The sequence below is a fragment of the Podarcis tiliguerta genome (assembly GCF_965153285.1).
Source record: "Podarcis tiliguerta genome assembly, chromosome: 8".
NCBI lineage: Eukaryota > Metazoa > Chordata > Lepidosauria > Squamata > Lacertidae > Podarcis > Podarcis tiliguerta.
In genome coordinates this window covers 39,357,933-39,378,784 of record NC_139541.1, presented here as the reverse complement: position 1 = coordinate 39,378,784, position 20,852 = coordinate 39,357,933, and the positions used below count along the sequence as shown (strand labels likewise).

Sequence of the window (20,852 nt, the reverse complement as noted above, 5' to 3'; positions counted from 1 at the left end):
CTTTTCTTGCCTGGGGAGGGGGAGGTTGGGGAAGCACGGAAAAATGGGTCTCCCAACTCTATCTTTTCTTCAGTAACTGGTATGAAAAATCTCCAGTATATGATGGCCATTAGGGAAGGTAAAGCAGGAAGCTGCCTTATATCATCAGGCTATTGGTTCATCTAAGACAGTATAGTTGTCTCTGACTGGCAGCAGCTCTCCAGGGTCCCAGGCAGAGAGAGAAACATTTCCCATCATCTGCTGGATGACCCTCTTAACTTGAAAGTGCCAGGATTAAATATGTTCAATATGTTGATTATTATATTTATTTTCCACCCTTCACCAGAAGGCCCCAGGTTGGGTTACAGCAATATAAAATGCAGCATTCAAAACAGTTTAAAACCGCTCACAATCACAGCTGCAGTGAGTCCTAATAGAGACAAAAAGAGAAGCGTGGGGCGGGGTGTTGCCTTTGCACCCTGCTTGTGGGAGCAGCCAGGAGGCACGTTACGGGAATCCGGGTTGCTGGACTAGATAGATCTTTGAACTGATGTAGCTGCCCTCTCCTCAGGCTCCCATGCCATTGATGGGCAGCAGAATTGAGTCTGCCAGGCCCTACTAGGAATGAGGGAGGAATCTGCATTTTGCAACAGACCAACCTGACCTGATGGCTCCAACCCTGCTTGTGGATCATAACACAGCTCCCAGTTGGATGGTGGATTTTGCAGTGCATTTGCAGTCTGCAAAAAGTGCACACCAAAATCCGCATGTTGTGTCAACAGTGCATATAAAACGCGTGTTTTGAGGTGAATGCATTGAAGAGTGTGTGTTTACACTAAAAAGTGCTCACAAGATGCATGGGACAGGCTCATGACTGAGTGGCAGCGAGGCTGAAACAAGATGGAATTAACTGCTCAGCCCATCCCTAGTCTTTGTCCATCCTAATGCAGCTTTGTAAAAAAAAATAGGCTGTGTCCAGCTTCATGCTACAATGCCATAGGCATATAGGAAGCTGCTGTGTCAAATCCATTGGTCCACCTGGCTCAGTACTGTCAACTCTGGCTGGCAGCGGCTCTCCAGCTTTTCAGGCAGAGGTCTCACTCCTGAGCCTGCCAGGGATTGAACCTGGGACCTTCTGCACGCAAAGCATCTCTGTGAGAAGATGCCATTAGCACACATTCTCTGCATCCTTACCCCTCCCTGCAAGACTGGCACTCCTTGCCACAATGAAGTGTCTCTCCCCAGCCTCAAAAAAAAAAGGCAAGCAAAAAAACCCAAACCTTCCTGTGGGGAGGGCCAAATCATCCTGGAGGTTAATGATTAACCAGCGTGACGGTTCTCCCTTCCCTTGTTTGGCAAGGGGTCCGGCTGCCCCAGATAAAAAAAAAGTCCCAAGCGGATGTTGCTCAGATACAGTTTCCGATGGTTATCTGGGCCGCTGCAGATTGGAGACACTGACCTCTTTGTTAAGGGGAAAACAAGGAGGGTTTCTCTGCCTTGCCTTCCTGCCCGGACCCACTTACCACGGAGGGGCTGGCATGGAGAGTGTCCGGGAAGGAAGCCACACCTTGCTTGCCAGTCTGTCTCTCTCACAGCCCCTTTATGCTCCCAATGGGGCATTGTGGGGAAAGGCATAAAGGGGGGCTGTTTTGGGGAGCCAGGTTGGCACGGATGCAGACCTTTGGGAGCTTGTCGCCTGGAGTTATTTGTAAGAGACAGTCTTGTTACTTGACTCCAGGACGCTCTCGAGAACCTGGGGGTGGTGACAACAGGGCAGGGCTAATGGAGCAACAGAGTGAGCCACTTCCAATGTGTCCGTCGTGGTTTGTGCAGGCATCTTTTTACACTCATATAGCACCATAAGCCTGCAGGGAGCTTTGCCTATGAGAATGTGGGGGGAGCTCCTTGCCCCAAAGAGCTGTGAATAGAGTTACAATGAATGACTGACTTACAGAAGGGCAGCCTTTGCCAAGCTGGTTCCCATCCTGGAGCTCTGGACTACAGCTCGTGCCCATGGGGCCTGATGGACAATTGTATCCCAGGTAGGCACAAATATTGCAAAAGCTGCTGTTTATAGTAAGGGGAACCTTGCACAAAGCCCCTGAATCTTCAAAGGAAATGTGGGCTTTCAGGAGGGATCAGGGGAGAGGTGGCTTTGTGCTGGGTAGTGATTCCAAATATAGGGGACAGCAAAGGAGAAAAGCTTTTTTTAATGGAAAAAAACACATTTTATTGAAAATTTGGGATTTATATGCCACTTTCCGGTCAAAAGCAAACCCCTGAACCATAATGAAAATACCAAATGTACAAACGGTTGAACTAAATTATAACAAGATTAAGAACAAGTTAAATAAATAAAAGTATTTAAGGATGTAAGAAGGCAAATGCCCATCTAGTCTAGCAACCTGTTCTCCTAGGGGCCAACCAGATATCCTAATGGGAAGCCTGCAAGCAGAAACTTAGTTCCACAGCACCGTCCCCACCCACTATTCCCTGCAACTGGTAGTACACAGACTTACTGCCTCCAACAATGGCAGCAGAGCAGAGCCATCCTGGCTAGTTATCATGGATAGCCTTATCCTCTATTAATTTGTTTAATGCTCTTTTATAGCTGCCTGAGAGTGGGTGGCCATCATTGCATCTCGCGAGAGAGAATTCCATACTTTATTCACTGTGTGAAGATGTCCTTCCTTTTGTCTGCCTTGCCTCCTCCAACACTCAGCTTCATTGGACGTCTTTGAGTTCTAGTACTATGAGAAAAGGAGAAAAAACATCTCTCTGTCTACTTTTTCCACACCATGGATCTAATGCGCCCCTATTATTCCCCCTTTACTAGCCTCCCCCCCCCCCGCCAAACTTAAAAGGCCTTAATGTAGTAAACCTTCTTCATACTAGGGTTGCTCTAACCCAGGGGTTGGCAAAGTTTTTGTGGCTTGGGCCGGTTCACGGTCCCGCAGATGCCACGGTGGGCCGGAGTGTGCGCATGCGCGCATGTGCAGACACTATTTCTGGCGCAGAGGAGGCGTGAACAACTTCCCATTGGCTGCAGGAGCTTCCTACAGCCAACGGGAAGCCGGCCAGTATCGCAGAAGGCGGTTCCCGCTCTGCTCCGCACTGGTTTAGTGCAGTGCACAGGAGCCGACCGAGCAGGCAGCAGGGATCCGTGGGTGGTTAATGACCCCCATGGGCCACTTGTGACCCATGGGCCTTCGGTTGCCGACCCCTGCTCTAACCAGTTGATTATTCTGGCTTCCTTTCGAGGATGTAAATCAGTGGGTGAGAGGTGCCAGTTCGCCCATGGTTTTCTATGGATGCAGCTCTTTGCAGTTCTCTTCTCCCTAGTTTTACTGAGCAAGAGCCAATTGAACCCACTTCACTCATCACTGGTAGTGTGCAGAGGAAACAAACCACAATCCCTGGCTTAGCATCACATCCAACCCAGAGATGATGGTTTGTTTTGCTCGTAGCAGAGCACGGTCAGTAAGCCCAAGAGCAAACCTGTAGCTACAGATCTTGGCTTGTTGCAAATGTTGCAACCCAAACAAGCCGCTCTCCACAGTTCAGATGTTAGTCTAAGCCAGGGATTGTGGTTTGTTCCACCCTAGCAGGGAGGTGCATAGCAGGTGCCAGTGGGTCATGTGTAGTAAGCCATCATGGCCAAATGTGGCCAGTGAACCTGGTGAACACTGAGAAGCCAGAGGGGGGCGGGGATGGTCTTCATTGCCCCCCTGCACAGCTCAATAGGGAAGAGAGCTAAAGCCTTGAAAATTTTGCTTGCGTTGCACAATTGATTCATGACATCTTCAATTTAGTTGCACCAAAATGTTATGCAGTATATGATATGATAAATTACTTTTAAGTTTACACTCTAGAGGAGGGATCTAAAGGAGAGTACTGTTTGATGGGGGAGGATGGCATGGGCCCCCATCTCTATCTTTAGCGAACCATTATCAGACAGTGAAGTGTCCCATACTGAACTGAGGCTTTGGGCATCTTTCCACCCAGGGAACACGGCCATTCACGGTGGCCCCTTTCATGGCTTTGTGGCCAGCCAGGAGCAGAAATGCTGAATCAGCAGATTGGAGAGAATCATCCACCCCCCCTTTTTTTAAAAAGACCCAGGCACGTGGACGTGTCTTCAGTGACACACTTCTCTCCCACCCCCAAGATATATCTTGCTTGCGCACTCTCTCTGAAGTTAGGAATGTTTCTTTTCTTGCAGCATCAGCAAAAGTGTGTGCGCGTGTGTGTAAATGAGGGGGGGGGAGTTGTGTGTGTGGTGCATGTGTGTGCGTTTTATCAAGCCGTGAGCACTCTGCTCCTTGGAGTGATAAGCTCTAAACCGACCAAGACTGTCAGTCTGAGTTGGAGGGTTTAGAAATATTGGGACGAATAATTAGATTTCATATCGTTACTGCTGCAGCCATCGAAGGATCAGGCAGATTAATTTTTCTCCTCTCTCTCTCTCTCTCTCTCTCTCCCTCTTTTTCCCTCCTCTGCTCATTAATATTCATTAGCGGCACATGAAGGCAGAGAGGAGCCGAGGCAAAGTTGCGGGGGGGGGGGATGAGGAAGGCCAGCGCTGCTGCTCATCTCAAATAAAGTGTCTCTCTGCCCAGGGCATGGCTGTAAACCCTGTGGATCCTCTCCAGGTGTGGTCCAGGCCAGCTCCCATCATCTCTGACGATTGGCTGTGGGGCCCCTGGGATCTGGAGGCCAGGCACACCACAGCTTCCCAAATCCTGACCCAGAGCCGCCTCTTCCTCCATCCACACTCCCTCCAGCCTTTCCTGAGCCCTTTCTCATTGCACACTATCCTTTGTAAGGCACAGCAGTTAGAGTTAAGCACAATATTCCAAGTATGGTCACACCATCTTTGTTTTTGCACCTTTGTTCCTGAGATGGAGCACCCATACATACCTAATGCTGGATTTAGGGCACTGGAGATGCACATGTTCCATGAATTAGCCTGGGGGTGTTTTTTTACTTCTTCTTTCGCCAGAGGCAGTGTGGATGCTGAATTGACAGGACACAGTGCTTTGCATTAACCTGCCGCCTTTTAAAGAGGGGGACGTGGATCTCTGGGTCACCTGAAGGGGGTGTCATCATCAATTTGTTTTTGGTTTTTTTTATTGCATGCTGGCAAGCATAAATGTTAGCGAGGCTATTTGCATTCATTAGAACGTGTGTCTGCCCTGGAAGGTCTCATGAAAAAAACCTCCCTAGGCTTCAGCCAACACTTCTTCCGGGCATACCATTTTTGTTGCTGTACCAGTCAGAGGTTGTACTCAGGGCAACCCTGTTTAGCTCTGAGGCCTTGCCATTCTTGATTCACCGGATCTTTTGACTCTCACAAGCCTCCTTTGGGCTGGGACTAGCCCCAAAATCAGTCTCATACACACAAAAGTGAATGTTTCATCATTTTCTTCTTTGGCTCAGGGAACACGTTTTACGTTGGGATCAGGAGAGAGAGGGCTCAGACCAGTCACAAATCTAGCCAGTCTTTACAAGTGCCACTTCTTTCATGGGGTGGAAAGAAGCCTCACGTGGCAGTTGGGCTTGTTGTCATGGCTTTGGGCCTTGTGGCTGGCTTAGAATCATAGAGTTGGAAGAGACCACAAGGGTCATCGAGTCCAACCCCCTGCCAAGCAGGAAACACCATCAGAGCACTCCTGACATATGGTTGTCAAGCCTCTGCTTAAAGACCTCCAAAGAAGGAGACTCCACCACACTCCTTGGCAGCAAATTCCACTGTCGAACAGCTCTTACTGTCAGGAAGTTCTTCCTAATGTTTAGGTGGAATCTTCTTTCTTGTGGTTTGGATCCATTGCTTGGCCTGCCCCAAATCAGGGTGCTCTTCCCATCTCTGCTGACCATCTGTGGCCACGCCAGCAACACAAGGATTGTTCGCCCGGCCCAGGACGCCGCCGAGGCCCTTCCTCTAGTCTCCCCCAAGCAGCGTGAGGCTGCTCCAGCCCCATCCCATCCCTCCTGCTTCCCTCCCTCCCTCCCCCAATCTCTTTTCCTCTCTCTGCATGGCTGAGGTTAGGGGTGAAGTGGCTGTTTCCTCCCCAGCCGGTGATGGTCGGCCCTCAGGTTAAGAAGAAGAGGAAATAACAAGCTTGTTGTGTTCGCAGTCACGCTCCGCCAGCCGTTGGCCGTGCCACGGGGTTGCCCAGGCAGCAAGCAGTGGGCTCGGTTTCCCCATGGGGGGGAGGCCTCTCTGTAGAAGGCTTGCTGGGACCCCTTTGTTAGTGTCACCCTGAGGGGAGTTAAGCCTGGGCTTTCTTTCTGGGAGACCCAAGGATGGCAGAGTGTGTGTGAGAGAGCGAGGGAGGAGATGGGAGCAAAGTGGTGTTCCCAGTTGTGTACTCAACCAGGCATGCAGCCGCTGCGACCTATGCCACATTCACACCATACTTTTAAATCACTGTGATGCCACTTTAAACAACCAAAGAATTCTGGGAGCTGCAGTTTGTTAAGGGTGCTGAGAGTTGTCAAGAGGCCACTATTCCCTTCACAGAGCTACAATTTCCAGAGTTCTCTGCGAAGAGGAATTGACCGTTAAACCACTCTGAGAATTGTAGCTCTGTGAGGGGAATCTGTATGATACCACTTTAAACAGTCATGGCTTCCCCCAAAGAATTCTGGGTGCTGTAGTTGGTTAAAGGAGCTGAGTGTTGTTAGGGGATTCCCAATCCCCTCACAGAGTTACAGTTCCCAGCGTGGTTTATCAATCCCTCTTCACATAGGGAACTCTGACAGTTGTAGTTCTAGGAAGCCAACAGGGGCCTCATAACACCCTTAACAGACTACAGCTCCCAGAATTCTTTGGGGGAAGCCATCTCTGTTTAAAGTGGTATCACATGGTGTGAATGTGGCCTTGGTCTTGTCATCTTTGACCTAGATTTGGCTGTGATCATGAGTTCCCTCTCTTGCTACGTGACCAAACTGATCTTGCTACTAGGCCAGTGAAAGGATGAATCAGCTGCTTGGAGGTCGGCCATCTCTGGATGGAAGCAGCCATACAGACATATACCACTCATCATTCACGCACATTGTGCTTCCTTTCCCTATCCTCATGACTCCTCATGGGAGGAAAGGCTCCTTGCACATGTAGTGGGAGGGTTCATGTGCCACATGTTGGGCTGGAGCATATGGGAAGGGTGGGACACTTCAGGGCCTGGGACCATATGCGCCCCCCCCCCCATCCTTCTCCAACTGGCCCTCAGAACTTTGCAGGCTACACTGGAAGCGTTTTTGCCTGACTGAAATGTGCCTTTGAACCCTTGTAATAACTCTTGTTTGTCTGCATGGAGGATAAAGAGGGATGGGTGTAGGAACTAGCCTATTGTACAAAGGTCAAATTTACATTTGTTGTTCCACCCACTTTTGCCTCTGGAACCTTCCACCACTGGCATGTGGCCCCTGGAAGGTTGTCCATTCAACCTCTCCCCCCCCCCCCATTTATGAAACTTATGCAAGTGTCTATTTTAGAGGAATTAGCTCGCTGAGACGTTCACACAGGGCATTTCAATGGCCGGTGTGTGACATCTGTTCTTGAGTTGTAGCCCAAAATATTTGGAGGGCCCCTGGTTGACAAAGGGTGCTCTGTATATACACACACTTCACACAATGTGGAACCGGGGTAACAGCTGAAGTGAAGAAACCACAATGTGCTGGTGAGGGTCCGGTTGTGTAAGTGACACATATGTTGTTGTTTTTTATATTTCTGTCTCTAGCCAAACCCACCTGTGACCCTGGTACTGGAAGATGACAACTGCTGGCTGTTGAAGCTGCCCTTGGTTTCTGGAGAAGGCGATACCAACTCTGTGATCTACAAGAAGGGTAAGTATTTGGACAATGGCCTCTTGGCACCTGGCAGAAGTTGGAGGCATTTGATCTGTAGTGTTTTCTCAAAACAAGAACAGCGTTGCTTAACAGAGCCAGATTTTTTTTTATTGGCACTTAAGGGCAGAGTTGGATTCCTAAGGGTTTTCTTAAGCCACAACCTAGTCTTTCTGTAATTGGTCCATTCTCTGGACAGAGAGATGTCCCATCCCTTTTCATCTTCTCTGAACATCTTCATCTCCCTCTCCAGTTTCCCTTTGATTAAGGGAACACTTTGGCCAACCCTCGGCCCCTGTCTGCAATATGAGGATAATCAAACTAGCCCACCTTAGAGGGTTGTTGTGCATATTACAACATAACAGTGCATATTACAACAGTAGTGTGTGTGTGTGTGTGTGTGTGTGTGTGTGTGTGTGTGTGTGTAGCACTTTGAGCTCACAAAAGCACTCTGTAAATGCTCAGGGTGATGGTGATGATTATCGCAACATATACAACACCATTAGTGTACGTAACTGCCCTTCAGATTATCATAGGCAACAAATTGGCCTCTGCCCTCTAAGATAAACAATATGGAAAATAGCAGAGGAAAGGAGAGAGATGAGAATAGCAAGCTTGGAATGAAGGTGGGCAAATTACAGTAGCATGCACCCAAAATATAACTACTGTTGGGCATGAGGGTTTGATAGTTAAGCCAAAGCCCACCTGGGAAAAAATGGGTTTGGAGACAGATTTCAAGAGAAAGACATGAAGGCAGGCAGATGTGGTACTGTGGACACATTTAGGGAGGGGGTTCCAGCCATAGGGGAGGCCCAGGATAATAGGCAAAGGACCTTCAGGTGGCTGAGAGTAAAAAGAAAAAGGAAAAAAAGATTGAGACGGCATAGCTATGGGCAGCAGAGTGGCAAACTGGGAGGGAGAAGGAAATGGTTAATGCTAGCTTTTGACAAGCCATGGGCTGATGCTGCCACCTCTGGGTGGTTTTGTGTATTGCATGCATCAGCTGCTACAACATTATTCTTATTTATTCAGTTTATTTGGTCCCACTTACATCCTATCCTTTTGCCTCCGAGGGGACTCAGAGTAACGGTTTAGCTGCAGCCTAACCCTGCAAGGTACATTAGGCTGAGATAGTGATTTGCAAAAGGCCACTTAATGAACTGTGTGTGGATTTGAACCTCAGTTTTTCTCACTTTCAGGTTTTAATTGAGAATTTATTTCTCTGGTACTCCGATCTATGTGTACCAATAGCCATGATGCAGTGTTAAGTACCCAAACAGGTTTTTTTCCCTGAAAACCAAAAAAAGATCCTGGGACAAACAAAATAAAAGAAGGAATCTGTTTCTTACTGTCACTCGGCTGCCTTTTCATCCTGGCCAGTGTTAACATATCCCATGGCATTTTCCAAACAATATCTAAGCTAAGCAAAGAGCCTTAACTGCCTACCTAATGGCTTTCTTTTGGGACATTTTACACTGGAATTTAGCTCAGGGTGGAAAATGTCCCCCCAAACCAATTGTCTTATACTTCTCAGGGGGTTATTCAGAAGTGGGCATGAAGGAGAAATTTGATTCAGTTCACATTTAAAAGCCAACCTACCAAATTCACACTTTCTGAAACAATACGTGAACCAAAACTCAGCAAACCCTTCAAAATTCACACTTCTCCGAATTCTGCATTGCAGTTCTCCAGCAAATGCATACATTAGAGTCAAATGCACATATTATGGGAAACTAAGAAGTTGGAAGTAGAAAAGTAGGGAGAGAGAGTTCCACAAGTGGAGGGCTGTCCTTTTTCCATCCTTGGGACCCCCTCCCAGGAAACTCACCCAACTTTCTGCTCCCTGGAAGTGGGTGGGTGCAGTGGAGCTGATTAACTGCTGAACAGGACAGACCTCTGAGGAAGCTCCACCCATTTTGGTGCCTGCTCATGAAAGCAAGCCTAGAGTGAGAGGCTAGGATGATGCCAGCAGTTTCCAGGAAGAACCCTCCTCTTTGTCAAATTATGTGGGTGATTTGTGAGATTGTTTGGGCCCTGAGTGAGAGTCAGAGTGGATGTTTGGAGTCCTGGGGGTAAGAGCGAGGCGATGGCGAGGGTGTGTCAGACAGAGACACGATTTATGTTGGTCTATCTTTATTAGCTGTTTGTATTAGTGTAACATTTTTGTCATGCTGGCCACATGACCCGGAAGCTGTCTGCGGACAAACGCCGGCTCCCTCAGCCTATAGAGCAGTGCACAACCCCAGAGTCGTCTGCGACTGGACCTAACGGTCAGGGGTTATTTAAGTTGTCTTTCCTGTTGCTGCTTTAGTTTTCTGTACACCGCATGGAGATATTTTTATATATTAAGTGGTACAGGGATGGTGCAAAGAAACAGCATGCAAATATGCATTATATCAGTGGAAACTACTTTGCGATAATGTGTATATTAAGAGAAATTAGCTCTAAAATGTTGATGATAAGTGTAGAGACCTGAACTGAATACATGGGAAATGAGAAACTGAAAGAAACCCAAATGTGACCAATGTGACCATTCTTACTGAGAAGTGGCTAATCTAATTTAATGGTCTTTCTCCCCACCCATTGCCATATCTGCAGATGATTCTATCTGGTGCAAAACCACCAAAGCCATCTCAGAAGGAGACGCACTGAGCGCGTTTGTCATGGCTGAGCCAATGGGGATTCCCAACCACACCGTGAAGACTGAGCCTGAGGGGCCTTCTTACCCAGCGGCACTGGCCCCTGAAATCCAGCTTCTGCCACAGCAAGCGGGCATGGCAGCCATCTTGGCCACAGCGGTTGTGAACAGTAAGTACCCAGGGTATGGTCCATGCTTCTTATGCCCCCTGGATCCCAAATTTAGGGCACCTCAAGGTGGTCATTATTGTGTGGAAGGGCAAAACGGACATTGAGGTTTGCTCAGTTAAAGAGGATGAAAGTGCTTTGTCACCCTAGCACAATAAATGCACTCACTTTAAGCCAACAGTGTGTACATAGCCCAAGTCTTGTACAGTAATACTTCCGCGAACGTCCGCCTCATCCAGCGTCCATTCCGGCGAACATCCGCAACAAACCCAGAAGTACCGGAACAGGTTACATCTGGATTTGCCACATGCGCAGCAGCGCTAAATCACACTTTGCACTTGCACAGTAGTGCAAACTGCTCAATGCGCAGATGCAATGCTTTGCCCTGCATCCTTTTTGGCTTTGGACATTGTGGGGACAGGATGCTGGACTTGATTGGCTACTGGCCTGATCCCATAGGTCTCTTCTGGTGTCCTTATTAGAAGGAATTTCTGGAGGCTACAGTCTGTTCAATAGCAGGAGAGACTGTCACGTTGGGAGGTGGTGGACTCCCCTTCATTTGATGCTGGAGTTGAGGAATCCAGATGGATATAGCTGGTGCTTCCTTTATTTTATTTTCTCCCTCCCTCTCCCCGACTTTCTCCCTTCTGTCCAGAGGACGTCTTTCCCTGCAAGGACTGCGGAATTTGGTACCGGAGCGAGAGGAACTTGCAGGCCCATCTGATGTACTATTGTGCCAGCCGCCAGAACGCCACGTCTCCCACGGTGGATGAAAAGCCCAAGGAGGCCTATCCGAATGAGCGCATCTGCCCTTTCCCCCAGTGCAAGAAGAGCTGCCCCAGCGCCAGTTCCTTGGAGATACACATGCGGAGCCACAGTGGTACGAGGGTGCTGCCTCTGTCCTTCTGGGATGGGGGAGGTTGGTCGCTTTGGGCTTGTTGGAGGAATGAGGAGGAGGTGTTAAAGAAGACTGAACTAATTGGATTGCAGGAGAAGGGCAGCATTTCAGAAGGTGGGGGGTGTATGTGTGAGAGAGATGGAGACAGAGTGCAGGCATGCAAAAGACACAGCAAGGTTTTGAGCAAAGGTAGCTAACCTCCTGCCCTCAAGATGCTGTGGGGATCTGGGTTGGCAAAGCATTTTGGCAGGGGGTGCTTTTCAGCTGCATTCCAGAAACGTTGCAGAAGATCCTGATATGTTTCTCTGGGAATAGTCTACTAAAGTGTTGGGAATCTTAGGTGAAGTTGTAGCAGAAGTTACCCCCAGTTCCAGTCACCACACAGAGGCAGCTTAAGGTCCCAATTTTTTACTGCAGCAGAAGATAAGGCTTCAGATGTTGATATGTGCATATAGTTTGTAGTCTTTGCAGATGCAGATACAGGTACAGGTACAGATACATACATACAAGTAAGAAGTATTTCTGTAGCTCCAGCCATTTGAAGCATAACAGGCTCTGACTCACTTCTCAAGACATACAGCACAAGTCCCACTCACTGACTGATGAGCTGACACACCTTAATCACTTATATAGACAGCACTGGGCTGTTGACATAGCAGCTGGTTTGGCTGTTGGCTTATCCCATACATGAGGCTATTTGTTCATCTGAAAAAAGTAACTCCTTCCTCCATGTCCAGTTTCTCCAACATAAAGGGGCACTGGAATGCTCTGGGCCCTTCCCTGCTGTTTGGGTGATGGAACAAGTCTTGTGGTCACCTTTCTCATGCTGTTGTCTCCTTCTGGCTTCTCTTTCAGGAGAGAGGCCATTTGTGTGCCTTATCTGCCACTCTGCCTTCACCACAAAAGCCAACTGTGAGCGTCACCTGAAGGTCCACACAGACACACTGAACGGTAATCCCCAATCAATATTGGAGTGAGAGATCCAGCTCACAAGCAGTGTTCCGTAGAGGTAGACCACTGGCAGTACTGTTTAGCTAGAGCACTGTTTGGTTTCAATGGGGACAGGCTTTTTAAAAGTGGTTCAAACAAAAAAGTGAGATAGTCCCCATCCCAGAGTAGCTTATCCTATGTTAGCCAGTGTGGTGTAGTGGTTATAGTGTGTTGGACCTAGAACCTGGGAGGCTGGGGTTCACATAGACATGAAGTTCACTGGCTGACCCTGGACCAAAGTCTGCCTCTCAGCCTAACCTACCTCACAGGATTGTTGCAGGAGCTGAGTGAGGAGAGGGGGAGAACCATGTATTGGGATTTTTGTTTCTTTATTAAATTTTTATACCGCCCTTCATCCAAGGATCACAGGGCGGTTTACAATATAGAAACACAAAAATGCATAACAAAAACAATACCCCTGGATCCAACCACAGTTGAAAAGGCCATGAATTGTTTAATTAGCCAAAGGCCTGGGACAAGAGGAATGTTTTTGCCTGGTGCCTAAAGATAAGTATTGAAGGTGTCAGGGTGAGCCTCCCTGGGGAGAGCATTCCACAAACAGGAAGCCATCTTGAGCTCCTTGGAGGAAAAGGTGGGATATAAATGAAATAAATAGACCCAAAAGTGCTGGTCCTCCTGCCCGTGCAACAATCCAGTGGCAACTCATGATGGCATTATACCACCTTGAGGATCAGAGACAGTATGGGTGGTATTCAGCTCAGTTTTACTCAGAGGAGATGTATTAGAACTAATGGACCTAGCTTAGTCATTCATTTACATGGGTCTGTTTTGAGTAAGACATAGCTGGAAACCACCCAGTGACTCTGAGCACCAGCAGCTGGGAATCGCAAGTGGAAAGAGTTGCTGTTGCACTCTGGGTTTTGCTTCTGAGCCTCCCAGAAGAGGCATCTGAATGGCCACTGTGAGAACAAGATGCTAGACTAGATGGGCTAAGGTGGCCTTGTTCTGCATGTAGCGTAGCAAAGCTGTCTGGAGGTCCTCCTCTTTGCAGTCAACAGTGCTTCCCACCATAAGCTGACCTCGCACCCTTGCTAATGTGTGGAGCTCTTGCTCACCCACTTCACACTCAAAGCCCAACAAAATATTAGGCCATGGTTCAGTGGTATAGCACCAGCTCTGCATTCAGAAGGTCCCTGGGTTCATCCCAAGCATCTTCCATTAGGGAAGCAGTTGAGTATCAGGGCTCAGAAAGGACCCTTCTATGAGACCTGGGACAGCTGCTGCCAGTCAGAGTGGGTGGCACTGGATTTAGGTGGGCTGGTAGGCGGTCTCAGCCTGAAAGCAGCTTCATGCATCTTGATTTCTTAATGCTCTCCCTTGTTTCTACAGGTGTCTGCCACAGCTGCGGATTCATCTCCACCACCAGGGACATCCTCTACAGTCACCTGGTCACAAATCATATGATCTGCCAGCCAGGTTCCAAGGGGGAGGTCTACGCCCAAAGCACCACCATTGCTGCCCCGGCCACCAAGCCCCTGGCTCCAGGTAAGTCAGGCACGTGGCATGGTGTGGTTTGGGTCTAGAACTAGGATCAGGAAGAGATCAGGTTTTAATCCCAGCTAGGCCAGCCTCACAGGGTGGTTGTGAGGATAAAATGAGAAAGAGTTATGCACACCACCTTGAGCTTCTTACAGCGGAAGCGGGATAGAATTTTTATGTTGCGGTTCTTACCATCATATTAATAATTATTGTTTTAATTAATATATAATTATTTATTTCAGTAGTCTACTCTGAGTAGGACTTAGTTGTATGAAATTTATTACCATTAATTTTTACTTTATTTAATAATATTATTAAGGGGACGGCCTGCCATAAATTGTTTTAAGAAGACAGGAACTTGCAGAGATTTGAGTCAGTTTGGGGGTTGTGTCCACAGAGGTGCTTACCGTATTTTTCGCTCTATAGGACGTACTTTTTCCCCTCCAAAAATTAAGGGGAAATGTGTGTGCGTCCTATAGAGCGAATGCAGGCTGCGCCGCTAAGCCGAAAGGCAGAACAGGGAGACGGAGCGCTGCGGAGGGCTCCGTCTCGCTGTTCTAGCTTGGGGACGGCTGCGCACAAAGCCTCTCCAGGACAGCGGGGTGCGTTCACCCCGCTCTCCTGCAGAGGCTAGCGAGGCTGTTCCCAAGCCAGAACAGCGAGATGGAGGGCTCAGTCTCGCTGTTCTGGCTTGGGGACGGCTGCGCGCAAAGCCTCTGCAGGGCAGCAGGGCGCTGCGCTCCAAAGGCTTCAGGGATCTTTGAGGCTGGGGGTGGGGGGAAGCAGCGCTTCCCCCCACCGCCAGCTCCACACGCTCGGGTGAATGCACCTTGAACGCACCTTGTTTTACAGGGGGAGAACAAGGAAAAAATATTTTTCCCCTGTTCTCCCCCTCCTATGGTCCGGTGCGTCCTATGGTCCGGTGCGTCCAATAGAGCGAAAAATACGGTATCTGTGGGTGTCACATATACAGCCAAGCATTTGTGGAAGAAGCATGCTTGGGGAACTAATGATGAGACGAACGCCCCTTGTCAGGCTCAGAAAGCAGAATTGCTTTCCTCTGTGACTTGGAAACGTCCTCAGTTCATTCTGAGTTCGATTCCAAGCTAATTCAGACCTCATTTTGGGACTGCAACAGGGTCTGAATCTTCTCATTCACCTGCCTGTCTACATGACTTGCTGCCTGGTCCAGAGGAGCAGTGGAAGGGAGGAAATCTCCCTCCCTGCTGCCCCCACTCTTTGGCTACCTAGGAGCTTGGAGCACTGGGCAAAGTAGTTTTCCTAGTGCCATTGGCCAGTAGTGTTGGGAAAAGTACATTTCCCAAAATCCCTTCCGTTCCACTACTGGCCAAGCATTAAGGAAGAAGGTATGTGGCCAGTGTTGGGGAGGAATTGGAGTGGAGCGGGACTTGTTCTTTTCTAGATAGGATTTTAATCTGAGCCCGAGAAGAATCTGGGCGGAATAATTTCCATTTTGCTTCCCAGGCAAGCTTTACAAGCAGCCAGAATCTGTAGATCTCTGAGCCAAAAATTACAAGATTCATTGACAATGCTACAGCCAGCCACCTCAGGGCTGTGAGGATATGGCCGAGCCACTACCTAAGCACCTCTCCCTTCTCCCTACAGGTCTGAACATGCCGGGCCCAGCCTCCACCTTCAAGTGCAGCTTCTGTGGCTATGTGGCTGACTGCTTGCCCAGCCTCCAACAGCACGTGGTCCTGCACAGCACCGCTGCAGCTGTAATGCCAGGCCTGGAGCCCAAAGCTGCCCAGGGCCAGCTGGACACCCCTGCCAAACTGGCGACACAGGGGGTGATGGCGCCCCCTACGGAGGAAGCGGCAAATGGCTCCCCACCCCAAGAAGGTTTCTCCTCCACACTAGGGGATGGGGTGACAATAGTGCAGATCAAGGAGGAGCCTGAAGACGAGGGGGAAGCCCTCAAGGGGACCTCCCAGACAGGGGCAACCGCTGGTCCTGAGCTGGAGCCAGACGCCTCTTCTCGCGCATCCTCTCCACATAGCCTGCATTCAGTAAAGGTGAAGTCTGAAATCACCAGCCCCACGCCCGGGTCCAGCCCAGTGCCCAGCGAGCCCGGGTCAAGCACACCTGGTGGCACAATATTTCTCCCCCAGTACATGTTTGGCCACGAGGCCACGGTGGTGCCCCAAGCTTCAGAGATCCTGGCCAAGATGTCGGAGCTGGTGCACAGCCGCCTGAAGCAAGGTCACACCGTGGTGCCCCCTGTCCTCTTCCCAGGCACCCCAGTGCCCAAGGGCGCCACCTGCTTTGAGTGCGAGATCACCTTCAACAACATCAACAACTACTACGTCCACAAGCGGCTGTACTGCTCCAGCCGCCGCTTGGCAGAGGAGAGCCCCCCCGGCCCTCGCAAGCTGAAGGCGGCTCCTTCAGTGCCCCCCAAAGGCCCTCCCACACCTGGAGTCCTCATCTCGCCCCCACTGCCGGGAGACAGCAAGGCCACACATGAGGGGGAAGCTGTTGCAGGCGCCAGCCCACCCAGTGTCCCAGAGGTCAAGCAAGAGATCAAGGTGGAGGAGGGTGGGGCTAAAACCAGCCCTTCCCCTGAGGCCGATGGGACGGGGCGCATCAGTGAGGACAGCCGGAGCCCTGGGGGCAGCTCCATGGAGGAGCCAGACGATGACCCCAGCCGGACTGTTTGCGAAGCCTGCAACATCCGCTTCAGCCGCCATGAGACGTACATGGTGCACAAGCGCTACTACTGTGCCTCCCGCCACGACCCGCCGCTGCGTCGGGCTGGCGCTGCGGGCAAGGTGCCCTTCCTCCCCCAGCCGATCCGTACACGCAAGCGACGCAAGCTGTACGAAATCCACAATGCCGCCAACCAGCTCAGCGGTGCCCCGGATGCCCCCCATCCCGAGGTGCCCCCCGTGGTCCCAGCTCTCATTCCCGTGGTCAAGGCTGCCCCCTCTCCTAGCTCGAGTCCCGACACGGACGGCCCCATTGACCTGAGCAAGAAGCCCCGCCTTCACAGCGGTGCGGAAGTGCTGCCGGCCTCCCTCCTGCCGCTGGCCGACTACCACGAGTGCACGGCCTGCCGCATCAGCTTCCACAGCCTGGACAGCTACCTGGCTCACAAGAAGTACTACTGCCCGGCCACACCCTTGCAGCCCAGCACACTCGAGCAGCTGCAGAAGATCAAAGGGGCCGTCCCAGCTGTGCCGAAACCTCGGGGCAGCCCCGAAGGGCTGAGCGAGGAACCTGAAGCGCCATTAGTCAAAGTAGAGAAGGGGGTTCCTTCTGTGAGCCCTGCAGCACCCCCGGCTGCCTTCCCTGGCCTGGACTCGCTTCCGCAGCGCTACCTGGATGCCAAAGCCCTGCACCTCCCAGGCGCCAAGGTGCCCCTGGTGGTGTGCCCCTACTGCCCGCTCAACGGAGCCATTAAGGGAGACTTGGTGGAGCACTTCCGCAATGCCCACGGCCTATTTGTTGCCAAAACGGTGGCTGGCGCCACGTTGATAGAGGCCACCCGGACGCTGGCGGAGGGCAGCCTGCTCCCGCCACTGCCCACTGCCTCCCCACCACAGCCCCTCCCCAGACTGCGCAAGGACAGCTTCAACGGCAAGGAGCCTCCCACTCCTTCTGTCTCCAACGGGAGCCCGCGCCCTACTGTCTCCCCACAGCCCCTTCTCCCCCTCTCCCCTCCTGCCCCCTTGCCCATCTCCCCCTTGCCTGAGGCAACACCCAACGCCCCTCCCGGGTACACGGACAAAAGCATGCAGACCCCACTGGGCAAAGGGCCCCCCACCCCTGTGGCCAACGGCAACCACAGGTACTGCCGCCTCTGCAACATCAAGTTCAGCAGCCTGTCGACCTTCATTGCCCACAAGAAGTACTACTGCTCCTCACACGCTGCTGAGCACGTCAAGTAAAGCCTTGTCCAGGCCTGGGTGTTATTTGGCATCCCGGAATCACAGCCTCTGGCCACTCATGGCTATGGGGGGGGCAGGGACGTAGGGCTTGGGAGCAGCCATCGTGATGGACTCTCCTGCCGTCGAGAGCGTGCCATGCCCCCTGGACCTGGGGACCTGGGGAAGGGTTGTTTTTGCACTAGGGCTGTGGAAAGGGGGCAGGTTCTTCCTTAAGGCGCCAGTGGAGCCCTGGAGAGCCCTGGAGAGGGGGGCAGCCAAGTTGCACGCAGGGGCTCGGAGGAAGCCATGGGGATGTCTTCCTTACAAAGTGGGTGCCCCAACTCACAGGCTCGGTGTAAACCCTTCCTCTCAATCCCAGTGCTAATAAGAGATCAGGGATCACTCTACCCCACCCCACCCCTCCTTTTTACATCTGGGGGAGTTTGAGGCCAGTTTGTGGGGGAGATGCACTGCTCCGCCTCTTCTCCAGCCCTGATTGTCTAGAATGAATTGACCTGAAAACAATAACAGTGGTGGCATTTCAGAATGGGCAGCAGCTGCACAGGTAAAATCTTGGGGCAAAGGGCCAGGTTGCCAGCTTCTGAATGGGAGCCTCTCTGCTTTTCTAGTGCATTCCAACTCAGCCAACCCCTCTGGAGGCCCAAGTTGCTTCCTATCTCTGCTTTCTATTTCCCCAATGCCTTTCTCCTAGTGGTGCGGGAGCTCAGGTGCCTGCAGGTTCTGAGCCTCCAAGTGCCTAACAAGGGTGGAATGACATACAGGCGACCTTGGGAGCAGCTTCTAGAGCAGTCAATCAAGAGTGAGGCACAGCTCTGCCAACTAGAAGGGCCCCAGGCCCAAATAACACAACTGGGTTTATTTCTACTTCAGTGGGCACTGTGCAAAGAATGGGGCTGGGCTACAGTGCACTGACCAGGCAAAAAGCACCTTATGGTCCATCCACACTTGCCCCAGAACTCTTTCCCACTCCTTTTGCCCATTGACATCTTAGGATAGTGGCCTGAAGGCTCCAGGTGTTGGATCCCTAGGCATTCCTCAGCCAAGTAGCTTGCACCAGATGGGTGGGTGTCCATCCTCTTAAAGCAAAGCAAAGGAGCTCCCTCACATTGTCTGGTGGTCCCTTTCTGCAGAGGCAATGGGGTGTAGGAGGGAGGGTTCCCCCGCCTCTGAGTGTGCATTTCTCCCTTTCCCTTCCCAAATTGTCGTCCGGTGGGTTTATGTAGAATCAATGTGGACTGGAACTGAATTGCAAACAAGAGAGCACTGAAGAGGGAAGGCAAGGCCTCTCCGCTTGGGAACCGTGTGTATAAGTGTGTACATAAATAAATGTCTACTAAATCTGTGCCTCCGGCTTCCATTGGTGTGGATGCGCCTAGATACATGTGAAAAGCTAGAGGCCCTTTCGCCAGAGGATTTGAAGTCCTGGCTTCTGATGAATGGAATCAGATAGTCAGGGTGGGGGGTGGGGAATGATCACAGAGCCATCTTTGGCAATTGTGATGTTTCATTTGCTTCCATTTATTGCTTAAACTCCATTTTTCCTTCCTAAGGGAAGCCCAGAAACCAGCTCGATTGGTACAAAAACTCAGCGTAATAAATATAGCAAATCTCAAATTATAAAATAAGTCAACAAAGCGACCTTCATGTCAACACAATATGAAATCTGTAAGAATTAATTCAGTAACAACAAAGCCTTTCTTCTGGCCTTGATGTCCACACCCCATGTCCCCATTTCTTTTGTATAACAATGAAAGATGTTTCTCTATGGCACAGTCCCATGCCGCTGCTTCTGAATATTCCCCCAGCCTTCTGATCCACACATTATGGAAAAGGCAGGTGGCGCCCCATTGGGCCTCTCCCCAGGACACCCTAGAGTGGAGGTGTCTAACCTGCAGATGTTGAACTCCAACTCCCCATCAGCTTCAGGCATCATGTCCAACAGCCCAAGGGTATGGGAATTGCAATTCAACAACATGTGGAGGGCCACAGGTTCAACCCCCCCATGCTTCTATATCTGCCCCTAGCCTCTCTAACCTTCCTGCTGCTGTCATAGCTGCTATTTGTATGTGGCCTGTTTATGGGCTTTGCACAAAGATTGGCTAGCCAAAGGACACAAGCCTCAGGCAAGCCAAGAAGCTTGTGTGCCTGTAGAAGAGGAGGAGACTCAACACAGTCTCAGATTCTGGCAATTCCCCAAATCTGCAAACCCTTGTAAAAGTTTTATTAATTTTAACAGAGTTAAGTATTGCTTAATCATTATATATAGATAAAATCAACAGATTTTTAAAACATACCTAATAAAATTACATGTCTGGCCTAAGCAAAAAAGGTTTGAGTAGGCATCAAAAACAACAATGCAGGGGCCTTCCTAAAGCCAGTCGGCAGAGCATTGATGCCACCACACTCAAAGACTTGAGTTCTCACGAGTGCAGAGCAAACATTTTGTGATGACTGTAGGAGTGCCACCTTGGCAGATCGAAGCCTTCAAGGACCTTCCAGAAGTTGCTGAACTTCAACTCCCATCACCCATGTCAATCATTCATTATGCGGCTGATGGGAGTTGTACTTAAGCAACATTGGGAGAGCAAAAGGTTCCCTGTGCCTGGTTTTAGACAGTCCTTCAGGTAAACTGGTCACAAGCTGTTGGTAGCTTTACAAAGAGCAACACATTGAATTTGGCATGACAACAAATTGGTAGCCAGTGCAGATCTTTGAACAGGGGGGTGTCATTTGCTGGCAGGGTCTTGTTCCTGTCAGCAATCCTGCCACAACAGCATTCTGCACAAAACACAGTTTCTGGACCACTGAGCACAAAGGAAGTCCCACAGAGTTAGCAGCTTCTGGAAGCATCATTCCAAGGTATGGGGCAGGATCAGCCCCAGTCTGCAGTGCAATACAATTCTGGTTTAATAGGGCCTTGG

The 20,852-nt window shown here is 50.4% G+C and overlaps 1 protein-coding gene across 7 annotated transcripts in view; it reads left to right on the top strand.

The window, feature by feature from the left end:
• ZFPM1 (zinc finger protein, FOG family member 1) overlaps positions 1-19,269 on the top strand; it is a 109,873-nt gene extending 90,604 nt beyond the window's left edge. For 5 of the 7 annotated variants that reach the window (XM_083456448.1, XM_083456451.1, XM_083456450.1 and 2 more), the window contains 6 exons: positions 7,722-7,827; positions 10,426-10,635; positions 11,288-11,512; positions 12,386-12,481; positions 13,871-14,026; positions 15,647-17,962. In XM_083456448.1, the coding sequence (XP_083312574.1) occupies positions 7,722-7,827; positions 10,426-10,635; positions 11,288-11,512; positions 12,386-12,481; positions 13,871-14,026; positions 15,647-17,931 (3,078 nt within the window). In that variant the 3' untranslated portion in view covers positions 17,932-17,962. Of the gene's footprint in view, positions 1-7,721; positions 7,828-10,425; positions 10,636-11,287; positions 11,513-12,385; positions 12,482-13,870; positions 14,027-15,646 lie in introns of all 7 variants that reach the window. The other 2 variants (XM_083456449.1, XM_083456452.1) reach the window with 2 other exon arrangements.
• Positions 19,270-20,852: the final 1,583 nt, after the last annotated feature.